At 47.4% G+C, this 21,926-nt stretch overlaps 3 protein-coding genes across 3 annotated transcripts in view; 1 reads left to right on the plus strand and 2 right to left on the minus strand.

The window, feature by feature from the left end:
- Positions 1-5,904, minus strand: part of RLF (RLF zinc finger) — a gene marked incomplete at its 5' end in the record, with an annotated part of 37,978 nt that extends 32,074 nt beyond the window's left edge. The window contains 2 exons of the mRNA XM_084222747.1: positions 68-222; positions 5,695-5,904. Coding sequence (XP_084078873.1) covers positions 68-222; positions 5,695-5,904 — 365 coding nt within the window. The remainder of the gene's footprint in view (positions 1-67; positions 223-5,694) is intronic.
- Positions 5,905-8,070: 2,166 nt separating this feature from the next.
- On the minus strand, positions 8,071-13,578 carry LOC311163600 (NF-kappa-B inhibitor delta-like; the record flags this gene model as incomplete). The annotated part of the gene is made up of 12 exons (XM_084222590.1): positions 8,071-8,130; positions 8,532-8,696; positions 8,982-9,095; positions 9,476-9,633; positions 10,117-10,168; positions 10,325-10,471; positions 11,153-11,258; positions 11,756-11,940; positions 12,348-12,466; positions 12,657-12,690; positions 12,773-12,861; positions 13,563-13,578. 12 exons carry the CDS (start codon positions 13,576-13,578, stop codon positions 8,071-8,073), a joined length of 1,245 nt encoding a protein of 414 aa, XP_084078716.1.
- Positions 13,579-18,983: 5,405 nt separating this feature from the next.
- Positions 18,984-20,516, plus strand: GJA9 (gap junction protein alpha 9; the record flags this gene model as incomplete). The annotated part of the gene is made up of 1 exon (XM_084222686.1): positions 18,984-20,516. The coding sequence occupies one exon, from the start codon at positions 18,984-18,986 to the stop codon at positions 20,514-20,516; it is 1,533 nt and encodes a 510-aa protein (XP_084078812.1).
- Positions 20,517-21,926: the final 1,410 nt, after the last annotated feature.

Below are 21,926 nucleotides of genomic sequence, written 5' to 3' on the forward strand. Positions count from 1 at the left end.
CTTTGATTTACAAAGTTCAGTTCTTTTTAAAACAAAAAAAAAATTAATATACCAACTTAAAACTTACAGCACTAGCCTGCCAAGTACCAAAAGAACATCTTCACATTCTGTAGTCAAGTAAGGTCTTGCATTAGCAAAGCTTTGGATGGAGATTCGATACACTTCCAAAAAAGGTAAAATATGTTCCGATGCACCCCGACTGCCAGCATACTGGAGCAGTGTCTGAAACAAAATGAGTGAGCATTAGAAGTTCTTGTAACACACTTTTGTTTAAAAACAAATATCAATACACAATATCAGGCACATACAGTGGAATCATTCTAGAAGTGAGAAACTTCTACCCTGAAGAAGAATTTAAAGTAGCAGCTTTTCAACTCAACAGAAATTCTCCTTTTTCTTCAAATATATTTTTATTTAGCTTATTATCTTGATAAAGTTATCAGAATATCTACTTGGGAGAAAGCTAGATGCAACTGGCAGAAATGTGAGCTATTAAGTGGAAAATTCAGAGACAAGTCCTACACTTGGCTCCTTTTGTACAACTACCATGGAGACAGAACCGTGTATGTAACACTGGAATCTTTATCACTAGTGAGAATGCACAAAAAATAGGCAGAAACTCAAGATTAAGAACATTACTACAGGGGTAGTGTTTTAAAGATCCATGCATTACCCACACAGCAAACATGAAGCCACCAGAAAGGGATCCAAAACCCAGATCAGATCATTAAGTTGGCATTTTTCAAACACAAAATTACCCCAGATTTTACTCCTTGGCCACAGCAATCCCACATTACCTGGGCACGGTACTAAAGCAGCAATATAAAATCGAGCCAGTTTGAACAGAAACCACATCAACACAGGGACAGTGCTAGTACATCCCAAAGTTTTTAAAAGGTACCTACACTGCCATGCTACTCTAGGAAGTACAATTTGAGAGCAAGTGGGACACTGAGCTGAGGACACCTTTGCTCTGCTGGCTGCTTGCTTCACAACTAACAGCCCTTCCCTGCACACCCTCCTACACCTGCAGAGCAGTGATGCTTGTGCACTTCCCAGCTCCCTCTGCCCTGTGTACTCTCCTTAAAATAAACAAGGGAACAATCTTGGTTAAAGCCAGCTGCAAAGAAAACAAAACCAGTGAAAGAGGCTGTGCTTTTTGGAATCCTTAAGGCCAAGATTTGGCCTGCCCAGGGAGGTGATGGAGTCACCATCCCTGGATGTGGTGTCATTATAGGACATGAAACAACACGAGCACACACACTGCTGAGCATAAGGTGAAGAAAAGGGAAATTTATTTTTTGACTCTAACATTTATAGTTTTCTAAAAGTGACAGTGGATTGGAGGGTGAAAGTGCCACCTCTCCAATGACACTGGACAAACCAACAGCCTATCAAATTTCTCTTCTTCTATAAAAGAATGTAAAACAATAAGTTATTTACAGAAAGTGTGTGAGAAAGTTTGCTAGAAGAATGTAAACATCAGAAGGCCTAAAAAAGCTTAAAAAAATCAAAGTGACAATGTGGCACTCGATGCCAAGGTTTAGTTGAGGTTTTAGGGCATGGGCTGGACTCAATGATCTTTAAGGTCTCTTCCAACCCTGTGAATTCTGTGAAGACTGCATGGGAAAAAAAAAAAGTTCAGAGCGCTTCACCCTACCATTCAAACCAAGTCAAACTGTCCTTACAAGGATGGTGAGGCCATATCAGTTTTCAAATCACTTAAAGTTGTCACTTTGACACAACAATCTTATTTTAACAACCTAAAAAAACCCCCACATGATCTTATCAGATGGTGAATGGAAACAGCACACTATGGAACAAACCCTTCTACAAGCCTGCTAAAACCACATGCAGTCATAACAATGACCAAAACCTACCCTCCATCAGGGCAGGAAATGTTGCCAGTACCCAATGTTACATCAGTGCTGTAACTGTACTATATTAGTCCTAACCTAAAAACAATGCAGACTGGCAGAACCACGTGTTACACTTAAGAAAAAGAAATATATAAAAAAAACTACCTAAGAATCAGTAATCTGCTGTTTTGTGGATTGTTCTCCAACAATTAATGAATATAACTTCTGGCTGAATGGAAGTTACAAACTTTCCCCAAAACCCACATCATATTAATAGTGATAAAGACTTAAGCTGGGGGGATGGAATTGGAAGTTTGCAGAAATCATCCTTAAGCACAGCACAGTATCATTAGCTGCAGCAGGTCATGGTAATACCAGTCTTCAAGTTTATTTAACAGATTAATGGATTTGATAATATAACTCAAATTATACATTGCTTTGTAGCATTAAATCACATTCAAAGACTGTCAAGCTGCAATCCTCAGAGAGAGTCAAGTCATGACTATCATAAATCAGGTTTAGTAAAGCCAGCAGTAACACTGCCATTACAGTGACTAGAGAAACAGATCAAACACACCAACCCCTGCACTCTTCTAAAAATATATCCATTAAAACCAATCCATTTAAAAAGCCAAATTTAGTACTCAATTATTTTCACAGACACTTTGATCATAAACTACCTGGTCTATGTAAACCAAAAAACACAGCAGAATACTTTCTAAGATTAAATAAATTTTCTAGTAAACACTGCCTCCTTGCTCAAGTGCAATCTGAGCCTTGGGATCAAAGTTTCAAAGCTAGCATTAGGAATTCACTGAGTAACTATTTATGAGAAACTTCTTTTCAAATACATAAACAATGGTTTCAGTGTCAAAAACAGATTCAAGGTGACAGATGTATTAACAGCTTAGACTTCAAGGATCTGTAGTTTGGAACATTATGATGCCATTAGTATTAGCACACTGACAAATAAGCCAAATGTGGTAACTGTATTAGGGAAGTTCTTCAAAGCCCTTGTGCTGTTTCACAAGCAATAGTTGTTTGTTGTTCACTACGGATTTCTCCTGGCAGTCTTTATAAAAACTATTATGGAAAAATGATTAATTTGACAGAATTAGATAACCTACATATTTAAAGGATTCTCAAGTAACAACTTAGAAGCAATTACTACCTTACAGTATAATTACCTGAGAGAGTATTCACGCATTTAAAGTCTGGCTAACACACACCCATTTACACTTCATCCCACCCTGCCCTTCCATTCCAGTGACATCTCTGATGGGTAAATGGGGTGAGAAGTGCAGAGCCCACATCCCCCTGATGTGTAACAAACAGGCCAGCCCAGGCCCTCCACACTGCTCAGGTTTTCACTCTGCAGTGCCAGAACACCTGCTTAGCTGCACTTCCTCAGAAGTGTAATTTTTTTGCTCAGACCTAATTTAAAGATGAAGATCTCAAAGTTTCCTGACCTGTTGGTACAGCTTTGAGACTTTTTAAGAAAAAGACTTTCTCGTTTTCTTAACGATATCTGATTGCACTCAACATGTCACCTTCAAAAATTTCAGAAAGCCAACAACTGCTGGGCACTGGCAGATGGGATGCTTTGACATCCTACAAACCCCCCTCCACTGGAAACTGTTCTTCCTATTTATGACAGCTGAGCCTCAAACACTTTCCTTAGTTGTTCCATCTGGCTGTTTAGGTACATACTGCTCTCCACAAAAAAAAAAAAAAAATTCCCAAGGTAAATGTGCAAAGCATTAATGCCTATACAATATAAAGCTGCAGAGTCAACCCATTATTTAGGCTTCAGCAGTTTCTTTGGTTTGTTATCCTGGACAACAGTTCCATTTCCCTGCTTGAAAATAGGGATCTTCAAGGAAATTGTGACACCCAGCATCACTCCCTGTATGAGCTACTGGAAAGCTGCACACAGCAGCACAAATTTACAAGTGGTAAAACAACAGACAGCTCAAAGCAAAGGAAATTCCCTAATTTGGTTCAGTTTGCCTGACAGCCATGGTAATTTCCACAGCAAAACAGAGCAACTTTCAGGCCCCTGCCTCAGCTGTACTCACAGGATGGAAAACATAAAACATTTCAGCTCTCCTTACATCAGCTACTTCCCAAAATCAAACCTAAGCCCAGATAAATTCAGCTTCTTCTTAGGCACATTTTGCTGTAGCTCAATAACTTTATGACAAGGTATCAGTGGCACCTTCCAAGTAATTAATACAAAATTGAGCTTCCTAAACTTCCCTTATGAGCAGACCTTAAGTTATTGAAGTTATCACAAACATCCCCTGTTGGGAGAAACCCAGACATAAAATTCCAGCCCACCCACAGTGGTCTGACTGCACAAAGACTTCCCAAGTTTATCCTCTATGAAGGATGGAGCTGCTTCAGGATGGAGCAGCAGTTCCACGTCCCTGGAGTCCAGGCATGACAATCCAAAAAGTCCCAGGCTGGTGGCAAGTCAAAACCAACCTTTTCCAATTTATCTGTGCTATCACAGCATTTTAAAACCAGGCTACAATAATAGCACAAGGACCCAGAGGGCTACATTATTTGTGGGGCATGGTTTGGGGTCTCTTGTTGTTTACTTTCTTTCCTTCACAACACTCCACTGACCAAGCATCTTTAAAGCTTCTTCTGTACCCAACTAATCTGGGAAACTGGGCATGTACACACACAGTCATCTTGACAAGCACTGTTAAGGGTCAGCTGAATATTTGTCTCAATGTTCTGACACAAAGTACACCACTGGAAACAATTTTAGCAAAACCTGAACTGCGACAGGGTGACACTTTGTAGCAGTGTCCATGTCAGTGCAAGGTCATATAAACAAAACTTGAGACAAACACAGCAGGATGCAGCTGCACCCTGCAGTTTGTAAGAGTTTTGAAACCCAGGAGATACACTTATTCTCTTGTTTCAGTAAGTGATGAGCTAAACATCCTCCCAGAATGGTATGGCAAAGCACACAACCTGTGGATGCAAAATGGAAGACTATGAAGGGTAACGCCACTTATACATAATTTGTGACAACCCAGCAAGCTTTTTTCTCTGATTTTACCATTCATCAAATACTACAGCTTTATCAGCTGAGGTGTTGTAAACTAGCTTAGAAAAAAGATTTTTTCTTTCTTACTTTAAAACCCACAATCTCTCCAGACTCAACAGGGACAACTCTCCAACCCAGCATCATAACAGCAATTTTTCAACCTTAGAGCTCACAGTAAATGATGCTGTGAGAGTAGCAAAAACTGAAAACTGGAAGAGGTTACTTAAGAACAAGTTATCTCCATCACTGTGGCTTTAATCAAGATTCTGGAACTCAGGGCCTCGATTCAGAAATCGGAGATCTCCCTCTGGGTTGCACTAAGCAAGTATTCGAGACAAGATATCCAAACCACAGCTCATTCAGTGACTGAAGGGCCCTGTAGGCCCTTACAGGCCAGCAAGCACTCCTTGCACCCCACGGCACATCTCAAACAAGGCGAATACGCAGATTTGATCCCGAGACGAGCGAACACACAAACGGAGGTCTCGGAACCGAGCCAAGACTGCACCGAGCGAGCGCGGCGCGGCGTGCCCCAGAGCCCCAGCCGGGCCCGCGGGACTGCCAAAGCCCAAAGCCGAGCAGCCCCCTCGGCTCCGGGCTGGCGGCGCAGAGCCCGCGGGGCGCCCTCGGCAGGGCGAGCACAGCCCCGCCGGGCAGCCGGGCACGGAGCCCCGAGCGCCGCCAGCCCCGGCAGAGCGGCGGCAGCGCCGAGCCCGCCCCGCCGCATCCCCCCTGCCGCCCGCGCCGCGGCCCGCCCCGCCCGCCTCCTACCTGGCAGAAGCCCCGGCAGTAGGCTCGGGACGAGGCCTCCGACACCTCCTGCTCGCGCAGCTCCGTCTGCAGCTGCCAGAGGCGGGCGCGGAGCGCCGGCACCACCCGCGGCACCTCCGGCCGCGCCGCCGCCTCGGCCTCCGCGTCCGCCATCTGCACCCGGCCCCACTGCGCGTAGGCACCGGTCACGTGACCCGCCGCTGACCTCATCGGCCAGGGACGGCGTCACGTGACGCGCGCACGTGACGCGGCGGCGCGCCCTAGCGGGGCGGGGCGGCGGCGCGCGCGGCCCTCAGCGCGGAGGGGCGGGGCTGCAGCTCCCGACGGCCCCGCCCCCCCTCCGGCCCCGCCCCCCGCTCCGTGAGGGCTCTGGCGGGCTCCGGGAGAGGGACAGCGGCACGGCCCGGGAGCGACAGCCCCTCTGCCGTAAAGGTGACTGACTGCAGGGCTAAGGGACGTGAAATACGATAATGGACACCGGCCAGAGCCAGCTTCTTAACTTAGATTGCCGTTACTCTAATCTCCCGTTAACAGCACGGGGTCGGAAGCAGAACGTTCGTGTCTCTAGGATAGCCCTGGGGAGGCTGTTGCCCAGACACGGGAACGGGGAGGATGGTAAATAGCTTTTACCAAGAATTTGCAGAGTGTCTGGTGATATGAGATGCTGGGCCCATGGATCGGAGCAGATCTCTCTCTGTCCTTATGTCAATTAATGAGATACATATTTTCTCCCCACTTTACATTCATGAGGGGAGTGACAGACAGGCTTTGATGGGAGCCTGGCATCCAGCCAGGGTCATTCCACAACACGAAGGGAAGGCAAGGAAATTCAGGGGAGGGGTAGGCAAGGTACGGCAAGGAAGCGTTCGGCAAGGCATGGAAAGGAAGGCGTGGGCATGGCTTGACAAGTCAATGAAGTTCCAGGCAAGGCAATAGTTCTGTACTGTGCTTGTGCTTCCCCAGTTTAGGTGGTGTTGGGGGTCTTCTACGATGAAGGCTCAAGGTCTTCCTGACATCTGAACTTCTCAACTTTGTCTTCGGAGCATGCACCGTTATGGTGTTCCTTGGTCTTGCTGGATGTCACCAGTTTAAATTCCCCATTTTGGGCCTAATTGGCTTCACATTTGCCAATTTCTCATTAGTACATCCTGCTGCTTCCCAATATAGTAATACTTGTCTATTTTTGAGATTATTCACTTGGCGAGTTTCTATTTATTTAATCATTAAGCAACTAGTTAACCATAATACTACGACAGAAAGTTATGATTCAGGTTATATTGGTATAACTCAAGCTGTATAAACATCTTGTAAAGGTGTTATAGAGGTTACAGAGGTGTCAGCTGTCCCCGTGTCCCAAGGCATTGCCTGGTTTCCCGCCGTGGGCTCCGTTCGAGCGCCGTGACCGGGCGGGGCCCTTGGGCGGGCACGCAGCGCCCCCTGCTGGAGCTTCGGAACGGCCACGAGGGGGCGCTGTGCGCTCGGCAGAGATGGCACAGAGATGGTCCCGTGGGGGGATTGCCTTTCAGTGGTGCTGGGTGAGGTTTGAGAGTGCTAAGGGTGAGCTGCTAAAATGGTTTGGGGTGATGTTGGGAGGGTTTGAAGGTGGATTGGGGGATCTGGGATGGTCTGGCTGTGAGAGGACTCGGTAGGTGCAGTGAGGGGTTTGATGGTTCTGAGGGATGCTCCCCTCACCAGTTCCTCTAGAGCACCCCTAGGCCCAGGGAGGGGAAAACCTCAGCATTTGGGGGCACCTCTGGGAGTCACCCCAAGTGGTTCATGGTTATCACCCTCCTTCCCCTTGCATTTCCCACCCTTTCTCCCTTATGTTTCCTGCTCTTTTCCCCTCATGCTTCCCACCATTTACCCCCTTAATTTAAGGCCTTTAAATAGCGTCAAAGGAGGGTTTTTTGATGACTTTATCCTTAAAAGAAGAGAAAATAAGATTTTCTCAATTTGAAGCCATTTGTTCCAGAACCCTCTCCATTTTCTGTCGTCTCTGGGATGCACTGGGAGGGACTGAGGAGAGACTGAGGGCACTGGGAAAAAACAGACTCAGATTTTAAGAAAGTTTTTATTTAACTCCAGAATTCTCTCCGTTTTTGGGTTTCCCCTCCAATTTGGCATGCTTCACCCAAAACCCCCAATTCAGAGGAGACACCCCTCATTAGCAGCCCCCATTAATGAGGCTGGGGGGGAGGGCAAGGGGGAGCTGGAACCCCTCCGTGCTCCTCCCCCCACCAAACCAATGTGGTTCAGACTCATTTCACAGAAATTTGGGGGCAATTTCATTGAAATCAGGAAGAGTTAACGTGAGGTAATCCCCCAATATGGGGGTGTCCCCCCATCTGATAGCGGGGAGATCCCGCCCCTCTGACGTCACTCGGCGGTGTGGGAGGGGCGATGGGATCCCCGGCGGCTCCTCAGAAGGAGGCGGAGCTGTGGGAGAGAGAAGGTTCAGGGGGGTCCCGAAAACACGGGGTTCTACCCCAGAACTTGGGGATGTCACCCAAAGGTCCTGGGACAGGACCCCACAGTTTGGGGAGGTTATGAAAATGAGGGTGTAAAGCAGCAGAATTTTTGGACATAGCAGCAGGCATCTGAGGCAAAACAGTGGGATTTTGGGGTTCCAGGGGCGATTCCAGGCATTTCCCCCCATCAGCAGGAAGTTCTAAGGTGCAGGTGATGGCGCTGAGTGTGAGGATGATCTGGGGTCAGGTCTGGAGTGATGGTGGGGTGCTGGGGATGGTGCTGGGTGTGAGGATGATCTGGGGTCAGGTCTGGAGTGATGGTAGGGTGCTGGGGATGGTGCTGGGTGTGAGGATGATCTGGGGTCTCACCTGGTCTCCGAGGGCCCCCGGGGGCAGCAGGCTCTGGGGCAGGTCGTGCTCCAGGTTGCGGGCACTGGGGTCGGCACCCCAGGCCAGGAGCAGCCTCACAAGGGGCTCCTGGCTGGGGGTCCCAGGTAGTGCTGCTGCCATGTGCAGGGGGGTGTTCCCGTGGGCCTGAGGGATGTGAGGGGATTCAGGATACCCACAAGTTACCGTCCAGCCCCCTCAGAGACCCTTGAGATCTGATTCTGATACCTCCAGCCTCCCCAGACACCCCAAACCCCCAGTGCCCTTTAGATCCCTCTGAGCCTCCCTGGGCCCCTTCATGCCATGCAAGCCACTAGAGGAACCCTAAAGAGCTCCACAGACCCCTCCAATCAGCCCCAAGAGCCCCACAGAGGTCCCCCAGCCCCCCACAGAGCCTCTCAGAGCTCCCCCAGCCCCCCAAGTCCCTCAAACCTTCATGTTGACGAGGCGGGGGGCCATGCCAGGCTGGCGCAGCAGTAGGTGGGCCAGGGCAAGGTTGCCTCCCCGCACGGCCAGGTGCAGTGCTGTCAGGCTGCTTTTGGTGTCCTGGGGGCAAGACAGGGGTCAGGGGGACCCCACAGGAGGTCCCACCCCCCCTACAACCTCTTCAACCTCCCCAAAGGGACCCCAAGAAGTCCCAGTGTCTGGGAGCACAGATCTATCCAGACTAGGGGGACCATGAAGGGAGACACAGGGGTCTTTGGGGGACACACAGGTGTTGTGGGGGTCTCACACCCCTCCCCAACCCTCCCAAGGTACCCCAATGGACCCCAAAGGCCAAGGGCTCAGGTCTGCCCAGCACACAGGGACCTTGAGGTGGGACACAGTCAACTTTGAGGGGTACAGAGGTCTGTGCGGGGAGCCCAGGGGATCTGAGGGACACCTGGAGAGTTGTGGGGTACCTGGGGGTCTTTGGGGGTCTGTACCTGGCTGCTGCTGTCTGCCCCCATCTGCAGTAGCAGCTCCACACAGCGGAATCGGTCCTGGGGAGTGGGGGACCCCCCTCCAGAGCCCCCCACGGGGCTGTGCCCTCCCTGCAGCGAGGCATTGTGGGCCAGGACAGCGCAGTGCAGAGGGGTCTGGCCTGGGAGGGAACCAAGAGGGGTCAGGAAGGGCCTCTCCCCCCAACAGGGACCCCCTGAAATTGGGAACCCTCCTAGGGACCCCCTCAAAGTACAGACACACCTCTTGGGACCCTCCCACCATCACCAAAAATGCCCAGACTGGAGATCTCACATCCCCCCAAAACAGTGATGCATCCACCAGGAATCCCACCAAGAGCTACCAAAAAATGGGGATTCTCAGCATCCCTTCAAACCAGGGACCCACAAGCCCCTTCTGTACTGAATACCCCTCAAGTGGGACTCTCCCAAGACACCCTGAAATAGGGGACTTGTGTGATACCCCAAATCAGGGACCCCTGAGTCCCCCTCCCATTGGAGACCCACCAACTGAATTCTCCCCAGTCCCACCCGAACAAGGACTCCCCAAGAATCACTCCCACCCCAAAACCAGGGGCCCACCCCAAGCCCTCCACCACCCTTGCCCCCCCCTCAAATTTGCTGACCTTCAAAATTTCTGGCCTCCACGTTGACAGGAACCCCTGAGGACATCATGGCCTGGGAAGGCAAGGGGAAAGATTTGGGTCCCCCTGGATATCAGGAACCCCATTAGGCCAGTTCCCTGGTCTCCCAGGACAACAGTGTCCCTTTGGGACCCACTTTCGGGTCCCCTTTGGGAGGGTTTTGTGGTCCCCATGGGGGTTGGGGTGTCACCTGGAGGATTTCAGGGTGCCCATAGGCTGCGGCCAGGTGCAGGGCTGTGCGGCCCCCGTGGTCAGCGGCATCAGGATTGGCCCCCAGGACGAGAAGGTCCCGCACAATCTCCGGGGCTGCAGCTGCTGCTGCCACCAGCAGTGGAGTCTGGGGGCATCAAATGGGGGGGTCAGGGGGGCTTGAGCGATTCTTGGGGGGAGTTAGGTGTCTAGGGGATAAAGGGGGTCTGGGGGCTCTTGCAGGGAAAAAAGGAATGTCAGTGGGATCTGCGGGAGTCAGGGTTGGTTGGGGGGCATCAGGCACCCTGAACCCTCAAATTATCACCCTGGTATTCTGCTGCTGCTCTGCGCCCCCCCCTTATCATTCCTTTATCATCCCCTCATTAATTATTGGACTCTATTTACACCTATTTTTTACACCTCTATTTATTGCCCTTTATTGGACTCTAATTACACCATCACTAATCACCCGTTATTACCCCCCAGTATTAATTGCCCCTTTATTCTCCAGCAATCCCTCTATTATTAGACTGCAACAGAACCCTGTGATTAATTATCCCAAAATTAACTACCCCACTCCCATTATTAATTACCCCTATCACCCCCTGATCCTTTATTGTATTTTACCTCCACCACCCCCTTATTGCCCCAATAAGACCCACTTATTACCCTTTCTTTACCCACAATATCCTCAACTTTCCCAGGTTGAGGAAACTTGCCCTTCTACCTTCCCCTTCCCCCCCCACCCCCAAACATGCCCAGATGCTCTTGCATATTGATCTCCTCCAGATGCCCCCTCAGGCCCCCCAAGTGTGTCCCCGCCCCTCACCTTGCCCAGGTGCTCCCGCACCTCAAGTCCCCCCAGGTCCCGCAGAGCCTCGGCCGCAGCCCGGGCGAGTGCCCAGTGCCCCCCGGCACAGAGCACGTGCAGCAGCCTGGGGGTGGAGCGGGGTTAGAGGGGACCCCCTTGCCCCTCTACCCGCCCCCCACGCTCCACCCAGAACACAGACCCCACAAAAGGACCTGTCACCCCATAGCTCCTCCCAGTGCCTCACAACTGCCCCGGGGGCTTCCCAGCACTGCCTTGTCCCACTGATTCCCCCATTGCCTCCCCTCTGACCTCCACATTGACTCTCCTATTTACCCCACACTGATCTCACCCACAGACCCCACTTCGTCCCATTGCCCCCCCCGAGCACCACACTGGCCCCACTCACCCCATTGCCCTCCCATTGCACTGCTATGGGACCCACTGACTGTCCTTCACACCAGTGACCCCCTAAACTGCCCCTCATTGACGCCCCCCATTTGCTGCAATTTAGCCCCTTGACCCATCATAGACCCCTTAGGACCCCCGTACCCCCTTAGGGCCTCTGTACTCCCTTATAACCCCTGTACCCCCCAGTGCCCTCCCATGGCCACCCCTGCTCACGTGTCCCCCTCCTCGTCCTGGCGCAGCAGCTCCCGGGGGTCTCGGCCCCCCAGTGCAGCGCGGGCAGCTGCCAGGTCCTGGGGTTCAGGATACGGGTCTTGGATCTCCCTTCCCAGTAGGGAGGCCCCACATTCTCCCCACGACACTGTGGGATGAGGCCAGGCAGGGCCAGGGATGGCAGCAGCCTTGGGGGGAAGCAGCAGTCAAGGTGGAGGGGGCTTGATACCAGTTACCCCTGCCCCAATGACCCCCCCAGCTGCCACCCCATTGCCCCATCTACATCATCTCCCCCCCCTGCTGCCCCCATTGCCCGTTGCCCCTCCACTGCCCCCAATGGCTTCCTTCATTCCCTCCCACTGCCTCCCTTAACCATCCCATTACCCCCATGTAACTGTGCACTGCCCCACCATTCCCCTCCCAGTTGCCTGCCCCTCTTCTCCCGCCCATTTCCCTCCCTTTGCCTCCCATTTCCCCCCATTCTCTCCCCACTGCCCTCTCATTTTCCCCCATTGACCTCCATTTACCACACTGCCCCGTCTTTAACCTCCCAGTTCACGCCCCATTTCTCCACTATCCCCTCCAACCAGCTCACCTGAAACCCCCTCGGACCGGAGACCCTTCCCCCATGGGCCCCCCCCGGGCTGCCACGGGACCCATGTGGGACCGCACAGAGGCCGGGAGTCACTGTGGGGACAGCGGGCCAGGGAGCACCTGAGGGGAGACCAGGTAATGGGGGGCACATGGAGAGAGACTTGGGGAGGGAGTGGGAAGGTTTGGGAGGAGGGACATGGAGGGGAACGGGGGGACGTAGGGATGGGGGGGAGGGCATGGAGAATATTTACGGGGCACAGGGGGTGTGAGGGGGCATCTGGGAGGAACTGGGGGATCGGAGGTCACTCACCATCCGAGGGGCGCGGGGAGGGCACAGCCAAAACCTGGGGGGAGAGCGAGGGGGTCAGGGAGGAGAGTGGGGGTGTCCCCGGACGGAGGTGTCACCTGGGAGAGGGGGTCACCCACCGGGGATCTCGCCCCTTCCCTGCTCTTCTGCTGCCGTAGCTCCTTCAGCAGCTGCTTCACCGTCTGGGGCGGAGCGGCGCGGGGGGGACCTGGGGGTGTGCAAGGGAGGGTTCGGGGGTCCCCGGGATGCCGGGGAACCCTGAAAACTCCTAAAACCCCGCCAAACGCCCAGACGTCCCCCAGATCGCCATGTCTCATCCAGACCCTGTTCGGAGGGCCCCCCTGAACTCTTGAGACGCCCTCAGACCGCCGTGTCATAACCGGACCTCCGGGACCCCCAAGCCCCTGGGCACTCCCCCAGCGAGGCAGGAATCCCCCTGTCGTGACGTCACGGGGATTCCCATGCGTCACCGCCCGCCCCCGCCGTCACCGCCCTCCTCCCCAGGGAACCTCCTCCTCCCCCGCGGGGAGAATCCAGCGGGGAGGCCCCTGGAATCCCCCCGCTCCTTGAAGGCCAGTGTGCCCCCTCCTGCCCCCCAGGTCTCCTAAAGGGTCAGCAGACCCTTCTTGGCTCGCTTAAAGGGCCAGTGTCCCCTAAAAGCGAGGCTTAAGGGGCCAGTATCTCCTACGGCAGCTCTTAAAGGGCCAGTATCTCCTAAAAGCAGTTCTTAAAGGGCCAGTGTCCCCTAAAAGAGCGTCTTAAAAGGCCAGCTCTCTCTCCCAGGTGTTTTAAAGGACCAGCACCTTGTCCCAGAACGTTTAAAAGGCTAGTGTCCCCTCAAAGCGCGTCATAAAGGACCCGCGACACCCCCCACCCCAAACCGCCCCCATCCCCCTTTTCCCCCCATACCTCTCTGGGGCCGCATCCCCGCGGGATCCGGGGGCAAATGGGGCCGGGGCGGGCGCGGGGACCGTTTTGGGGGGACTTGGGCGAGGAAACCCCGCCCCGGAGGGAAACGCCACCAAAACGCCAACGCTGTCACTGTTGCGACGGGTGACAAGGCAGGGGGGCGGAGCTTCGGAGGGGCCCAGGGGACCCAGAGGATGGGTGGAGGTGGCGGGGACACCCGGGGGCCGGGTCCTTTGAGGGGCCGTCGGGAAGGGTCACAGGTCGTGGGTTGTTCCCTTGCGGCGTCATCAGCAGCGATTTGGGGCGACAATGCAGGGTCCCTCTCACCCCCCATCATTTTGTGTGGGTCTTTGCTCCATTTGGGGGACTCTCTTCCCCATTCTAGAAGGGGGCTCTGTCTCCCCAACCCCAGAAGAACACGAGACCCATGAAGACTGTGGAGACACCCGGGCTGGTGTCTTTACTGGGGGAGGGACCGGGCTGTCCCCCCACTCACAATTTGCAGGAGTCACTGCTCCCCTCCATACCCCCCAGCTGGGGGTGTGGGGTGTGTCTTACCCACTTGGGACAATCTCTGCCCCATTTGAGGGAGGTTTCTGACCCACTTGGGGAGGGGGGCATTTAGGATGGGGGGGCTCAGCCTGATTTTGGTGGGAGTCTCTGACACATGACATCCCCAACTCCAGGAAACCATGAGACCCACTGAGACCATGGAGATGCCTGAGGCCACCAAGGCTGGTGGATTTATTCTGGGGGATGTCACACATCAGGGGGGTTCCCTCCAGGTTCCTGACTGGGGGGTTGGGTGTCACAAGTGTACTTTCTACTACACAGGCTGCTGAACCTTCACTGGTTCTGAAGCCTTACTCAGACAGGCAGCTCCATTCTCTAAATGCCAGGACACACCTGTCCAAAGAGCTGAAACAGCTGGAGGAACAGCAAAGCACCCTGACCAGAGGTTGTGGTTTATATACCCCAGCCTCAGTGGCTGCACATTTGCTGCCCCAGCCCATCCCTTCCTGCAGCCTATCTTAATCCTTGGCTCAGTCACTTTCACACCTCCTGAGTACAACCTAGATGCTGCAGCTCCCAGGTGAAGCCCATCTCCCTTCCCCTGGCTCCAGCCACAGACATTGACCCTGAGCCCAGCAGATGGATACAGAACAGGCAGGAAAGAAGAAAAAAAATAGAGAGAGGAAGCCTGATAAAGTAGACATGGAAACTTGAAAATGCTATGAGGAGCAAGGTCAGAAGAGAACTAAAAGCAGGCCCAGAAAGCTACAGTACCAGTGTACATGTATAAATAAAATTTTACAGCCAAGGGATTAAGAGAGGAAAACAGACAGCAAGCTTTATAAAAGTATACAGAAAATACAAATTTTTAAAGCTAAGGAACTAAGAGAGGAATGAATTTAAAACTATCAACAGTGAACTAAGATGAAGACAGAAACTCTAAAAAAAAACCCCTTATACTTTCTGATATAGGCCAGGGCATCTTCAGAAATTTTGCTTGTGAAAGTGAAAATATAAATGTGCACCTACTGATTTGCATGTGTATCTTAGCAATAAAGAGTGAATTTATAACATACCTACTGATTTGCATGTGTATCTTAGCAATAAAGAGTGAATCTATAAGGCAGCACAGAAAATAGACTAATTTGGAGAGTATGTGCTTCAATCTCCATATGGTAATCATTGGTCTGCCTTCAAACACAGTACTGCTGAATTTGGTGATCCTAAAGACAACATTGAGTAGCAGAGTTGTCCAAATTTCTCATTGTTGCAGTTTATAATTTGTGGTCCTCCTTCACTACTGAAAGAAAACTATGGGAGTGAGTTCATGTTAGCCTGAAAACGTGTAGGACACATCACTGATGTTTGTGCCTCTGCTTATCTAGCTGTCCATTGTGGGTCAGACAGATAACAGTAGAAAATAAAAATCAATTGTACACATAAAGTGCACATTATTGATGTATAGAAATGGAAAGGCCTTGATCTTCAGAGACTGTTTCTGTGATTGGAGGATTACTGTGACGCTTGACCCTAAGCTAAGAAAAATCAATATAGTCATAAAAATGTAGAGAATGTTTTGCAGTGAATAAAAAACCAGTGAGATAGCTTCTAGACCTGGAAGAAAAATTAATAGCCTCTCCATACAGCACTAAATGACTAAATTCTGAATGTTGTTATAAACAGTTTATGTAAATAGTCAGAGTTGCAAGCTGTCTGAACTAAAGTAAAAAGCAGCATCAACACTATAAAATTATTGTTGGCACTTGAATTTATTTTCCCTCGTGAGTTGCCAAGTTGTCATTTAACTGTAGTACCATTTTAAAAGAGATAATGCATCCTGGAACACTGTGGGTCGTTACATGGGTTTTTAAAACAAAATGTAGGTTTTACAGAGCAAGTAAATTTCCAACCATGACAGCTCAGTCTCACCAAACACTTCAGGTTTTCAAACAAATCTTCAGCATCTCTGCACAAGCTGGCAGGGGGTGTGTGAGTGTCTGTGGATCACTTCAGCAGACTTAGAGGATTTTATTAATAACAGAAAAATATTTAGAGACCTACTTTAAGTACTCAAGAGAAGACACATGTTTAGAATCCTGCTTTAAGTACTTCACAGAGATGGCTGGCTGGAGACTGCTAGCTTGCCAAAATGATTGAGTACTTTCAGGCAAGCTGTCAAGTGTGAAATTGGACATAACCTATTGACTGATCTTCAGCACCAAAATTAAAAGATAATGATTAGCTTTTTAGAGTTCTCAGCAGAGGAAGTTTATTCATCCTTTATAGGATGAATATATTTGAATCAGAATTACACTTTGGCAAAGTGCTGACGAGGATCACCTAAAAGAACATTATAGTGCTAGATATTCTTCTTAACTCATGTTGGTCCTAGCAGTGGACTTGCACATTAATACCAGGCCTGTCTAATGAGGCTGTGCCCTTGGCTACTGCACTGCTGATGCTGGCTCCAGAAAACATTTTTGTACACAAAATAGACATATTTATTTATTTTTCCCCTTTTGTAAAATAAGGTATTTTCCCCTTCCCTCTGCCCAACATTTCTTAGTGTTTAGAGTGTTTGAAAGGGTTTCACAGCTTACCATCAGTATCCAAAGTGTTCTTTGAGACCAGACAGTTTTTGTGCTCTTTTATAACAGAAAATATTTCAGCCTGTTCTCCCTATTTTTCCTGTTTAGGTAATGCCGATGGGTAGCTTAAAGTCTGGATTAAAAATGGAACTTGTGTCACCTAGTCAGTTTTTATAGGCTAGACATAAGTATCACTCTCAAGAAGACTGACACCTTTAGTATGTCTGACATTTAAGACAGGAATTATAATGATCTGCTCCCAAAAAGAAATACTGAATTATATGGATGGGGAAAATAGACTGAGAACATTGTCAAGGTCAGGAGTCTTTTTAAGATGTCAGTATAACAAGTAATATGGTCACAGGAGAATGAAAGAGAAGTGCAGAATCACAGAATATAAGAGATGCTGTCTGTGAGCAGGGAGTGAGTTTGGAGTGGCCAAAAGTACATCCACTGATTTTTTTACATCAGGAGTGTGGTGCTAAGCTGTTGCAGGAGAAGAGACTGTCTGCAGGAATTTACAATGAGAGTGTTGGGAAGATTTACCTTCTTCTGCACAGGCAAGATGAATGTCTGCTGCTGGTGAGATATGTAAACTAAAACATAGTCTGAAAGTTCTGTTTTATTCTATGTTTTATTTATTTCTGAGGCTGACTGTTCCTAAAACTTAAAAGGTGCTATTGAGGCAAAAGAGAAGACAATCTCAAAGAACTTAAAGCAGCAGATTTTTAATTTCCAGCTTTTTAAAAATGAGACTCTTTTACTGTTCATAGTTATATTTTGCTTGGAGCAGTAGTAGATTGAACAGTAGATCGATTTTCTCCTCCCTTCAGCCCCAGCAAATATAAATTCCATGTGCAAAGCTCACACTCTTTGCTACTGTAGCAAAATAAACTGCTTATAATGTGTCAATTTACTCACATAGATGGAAGATGGCAGGGGTTGTAATTTTTTATTGGACGTCGCAGATGTTTAGTTTTACATACTTTTGTAAAGAAAGGTATGTTTTATTTTTAATTTACCATTTATTTTAAATTTGTTTATCTTTAAAAAATGTTTAACTTGCCTATTTGTATACTGATTTGCAAAAGTGTGTTCATGTTTAGAAGGCTTAACATAAAGGTTCCTCTATGGACATCAATATTGCAACCATAAGATTCCAGTTTCTGTTGACTTGTTAGCACTCCTGTTTTACAGGGTGAAGATGAATCCCATTTGAAGAGAAAATGCTATGCTAAAGCACCTTTATCCTAACAAATACAAAAGTATGATAAATAAATAAATATGTCTATTCTGTTGAAGTGTGCTGTACATACAATGAAAAGGTGTTTAGCTACAAGTGTTTTGCTTGTCCCCACACATAAGAAAAATTGTGTTACAATTGTATATGTATACAATAACATAAATATTGAAAAGGAATTTAAAATTTTGACCACAATGTAGTATCCTGTTAATGGAGAAACAAACATATGAAAGAAAGGTGAGATGTACAATTATACACATGTGTTACCAGTTTATCTGTATTCATATGACAGTCATTTAGGAAAATGCTGGTATAGAATTTTTGTGTAAATAATTTATTTTTCAAAGAGTTGTGGCCAAAAATAGTAATGCTTGACATTAGGAACTCTATTCACTATTTCAAATGCAGGTATCATTGATCAGAGGAAGTGAACCAATTACAGCAATTCTATTTATTTATTGTGGACATCCATAAACAAAAAGCAAATGTCTGCACAAAATGATATGCTTAAACAGTCTTTTTAATTAATATTGACATTTCCATGAGATGATTTATTCCCTCTTGAGCTCCTTTACATAACCAATTTTCTCTGTGAAACAGTAATTGGACTGCCATAATTACAGCTGTGACATGGGGCTTAGAACATCTAAAAATGAGGACAAGCAAATATTCCTGTACCTGGATAAGTGACCTAAATATAAACGTACTGCTCTCACATTGTTACTGGATGATGTTCAAATGGATCACATAATGCTCTTTAAATCCTGCTACAAGTCAGGCAATCTAGTTTCTACTGATCTGATGCAGACTGAGGGTGTTTAATATCTTGTAGTGATGTGCTTATCAGGATGTTAAGAATAAAGCAGGCACAGGCAGATGATGCAGTTCTCCATCTCACAAGTGAAAGAAAATAATACCTAATTATCAATGAGCAACTGGTCATGTTCCCATGGTTACAATGCGAGATATGATAGTTGTATTGTGTTTTTCATAATATATTAAGGAAGGAATGCACCTTTTACAGTGTTTGATACTTGTTTCTCTCATACATTTTAGTGTTAATATGGCAGAATAACCATGGGAGACTGGAATTTCCTTGGAGGCATTTTAGAGGAGGTCCACATTCATTCCACTATTATTGGAAAGATTTGGCTAACGATCCTCTTCATATTTCGAATGCTTGTCCTTGGAGTGGCAACTGAGGATGTTTGGAATGATGAACAATCAGAATTTATATGCAATACTGAGCAGCCTGGTTGCAGAAATGTGTGCTATGATGAGGCCTTTCCCATCTCTCTCATAAGATACTGGGTCTTGCAAGTTATATTTGTGTCTTCCCCTTCCTTGGTGTACATGGGTCATGCCTTATACAGACTAAGAGCCTTGGAAAAAGAGAGGCAAAAAAAGAAAGCTCAGGTAAGGGTGGAACTTGAAAGCACTGAATTAGAAATGACTGAAAATCGTAAAAGACTGGAGAGAGAGCTCCGACAACTGGATCAAAGGAAGCTGAACAAAGCACCCCTGAGAGGCTCTTTGCTCTGCACTTACGTGATACATATTTTCACAAGATCTGCAGTGGAAGTTGGCTTTATGATTGGGCAGTATCTTCTTTATGGTTTTCATTTAGATCCCCTTTATAAATGTCAGAGAGACCCATGTCCAAACACAGTTGACTGCTTTGTATCTAGACCGACAGAAAAGACAGTGTTTATATTATTTATGCAATCAATAGCAACTGTATCATTGCTTTTAAATATTCTAGAAATTATCCACTTAGGATTCCGAAAAATTAAAATGGGACTCTGTGAGCAGAATAAAACCAAAGATGACTCTGAGAATTTCTACATAAACAAATCTAAGAAATACTCTGTGATACCACACTCTTCTTTGGGAATATCCACCACCCCTCAGAAAACAGTTCCTTGTGCTCTTAGCAGTTATACCTTTTTGATGGAAAAGCAAACTGACACTATGCTCTACCCAGTTTTAAATTCTCCTTCTATGTTTCAGTCTGTGCAAAACAACCGTACAGAAAGCAGCAGCAATTACACCCATTGCAATCAGGAAAATAAATCTCCAAAGAAGAGGCCAGCTACAAATGCTTTGGACAATCAGACTCAAAATGCTAGCACAAATAATAATGAAGGCTTTCTTGGTGAGCTTTGGACTGAGACGTATGATGCACAAGAAGAGGCTGAAAACAAACATTTTCTTATTGATACTCAGAATGCAGATACTGCTGCCAACATGTACTTGAGAAGCTTTGCTGAGATGCCATCTCAAACTTCATTGCAACCTGGTACAACGTTTCCTAGTACCAGTTCCAGACGACAGGCAGTGGTTGAGAGCACAGGAGCACCAACAAATTCTCTTCCAAAGAACAGTGACAGAAGACAAAGCAGTTTCAGTGCTAACAAAGCCCAAATTCCTTACAATGCTGATGGAAAAAATTCCAGCCGACCAGACACTTCTGATTCTATGGGGGTGGTGAGCTCAGAATCTACACAAAGCAGAAACTGGAATAGTCCTAAGCTTTTCTCTCTGTCTAGGCAACAGTCACTGTCAAGTAATGCCAGCAGTAGGCGTGCCCCCACTGATCTTCAAATATAGTGTGAGTTAACTCATTAGCTGCACTAATCAATGCTGGGATAATTCCTGAGCAGAGACATAACCCAGACCTGTAAGTGCAGCTAAATAATTCAACTTTAACCAGCTCTTTACATAGGTAGAAAAGTTGTGTAATCCTTTGAATAGTAGCTAAGTAATTTTAAACAGTTTCTTTACTTCCTTTGTAATGAAAATGTGGCATGGACCTCAGACCTCAGACTTCTACACTCCAGCTAAAAAGGAAAACATACATCCCTCAATCCACATATTAGGAAAAAGTCAGGCATAAAATCACAGCTGATACTATTTAAACTGAATCGAAGTAGAAGACAAAATTTGCAGTCTAATGATATTTTTTACAAAGACCAGTAAATCAAATTAGGCTAAAGATGCTGTCAGAAGAACATATTGGTAAACATGTCTCTGCCTAATCAGTCTGAGAATTCAAACAGACATTTGGTAGCTGACCAAAAGCAGAATGTCAAACTTATTCCACTGTTCAAACTGTTGTAAATACAAAGAGAAAAAGCATTTACAAAACAGGTAATTAATTCTTTGGCTCCATGGTACACTTTTTTTTCAGTGTATCACCACTGACTTCCTCAGCAGGAAAATAAAAGTGAATTTCTTATAGCATACTATCAGAATTCAATACACCACTAATTTTTTTAAAGCATCATGAATTACAGATGTGAGCTTTACTTTTGACATTTTTCATAACACTAATAAGACAGCAAAATCAGAAACCAAGTTACTGAAATTTACTAATCAGACATTTTGAATTTCACAAACCAGAAGGCTTACTTTGGAAAACAGAAAAAAACAAAACCAAAAACAGAGAACCAAAAAAAAGCAAATATGGTAGTACCTTCCTGATTTCAATTACAATGTCAAAACACATATAAAAGGTTTATCAAACAGTAAAACTACTCCTTTTCTGTTTGTCTCTCCCCTGAATTCTGATAAACTTTTGAATCAAACAAAGCTCTACCTGTTTAGGAGGAGCATTTGTGTTTATGCTTTTTATGGGGATAACAAAACTTTAGGACATTTATCCACTTGCTGTTCAGGTCCATATGGTGTAAAGGAAGTTCCATGAAACATCTTGAAATAATAAAGGAGGCAAAGATGAACAAAATACTTTGGTACATTTGTAATCAAGCTTTCTACATGTGAAATACATTTATTTGAGTTGCACAGGACTGAAACACTGTCAATGCTTGGTGAGGTGGTCCCAGCTGGAATGCATTGGTATTTTTGTATTTTTTACTAGCAGATTTGACATACTGTTCATGTACTGAAAAAAATCATTTGTGAGATAGAGGATAATGATGTTACAGCACAATTCAATTCCTCAAGTGCACTGTAATTGTGCTTACCACACAGCCATGTTTCAGATTGACTCAAAACTGT

The sequence above is a fragment of the Fringilla coelebs genome, assembly GCF_963513975.1.
Source record: "Fringilla coelebs genome assembly, chromosome: 28".
NCBI lineage: Eukaryota > Metazoa > Chordata > Aves > Passeriformes > Fringillidae > Fringilla > Fringilla coelebs.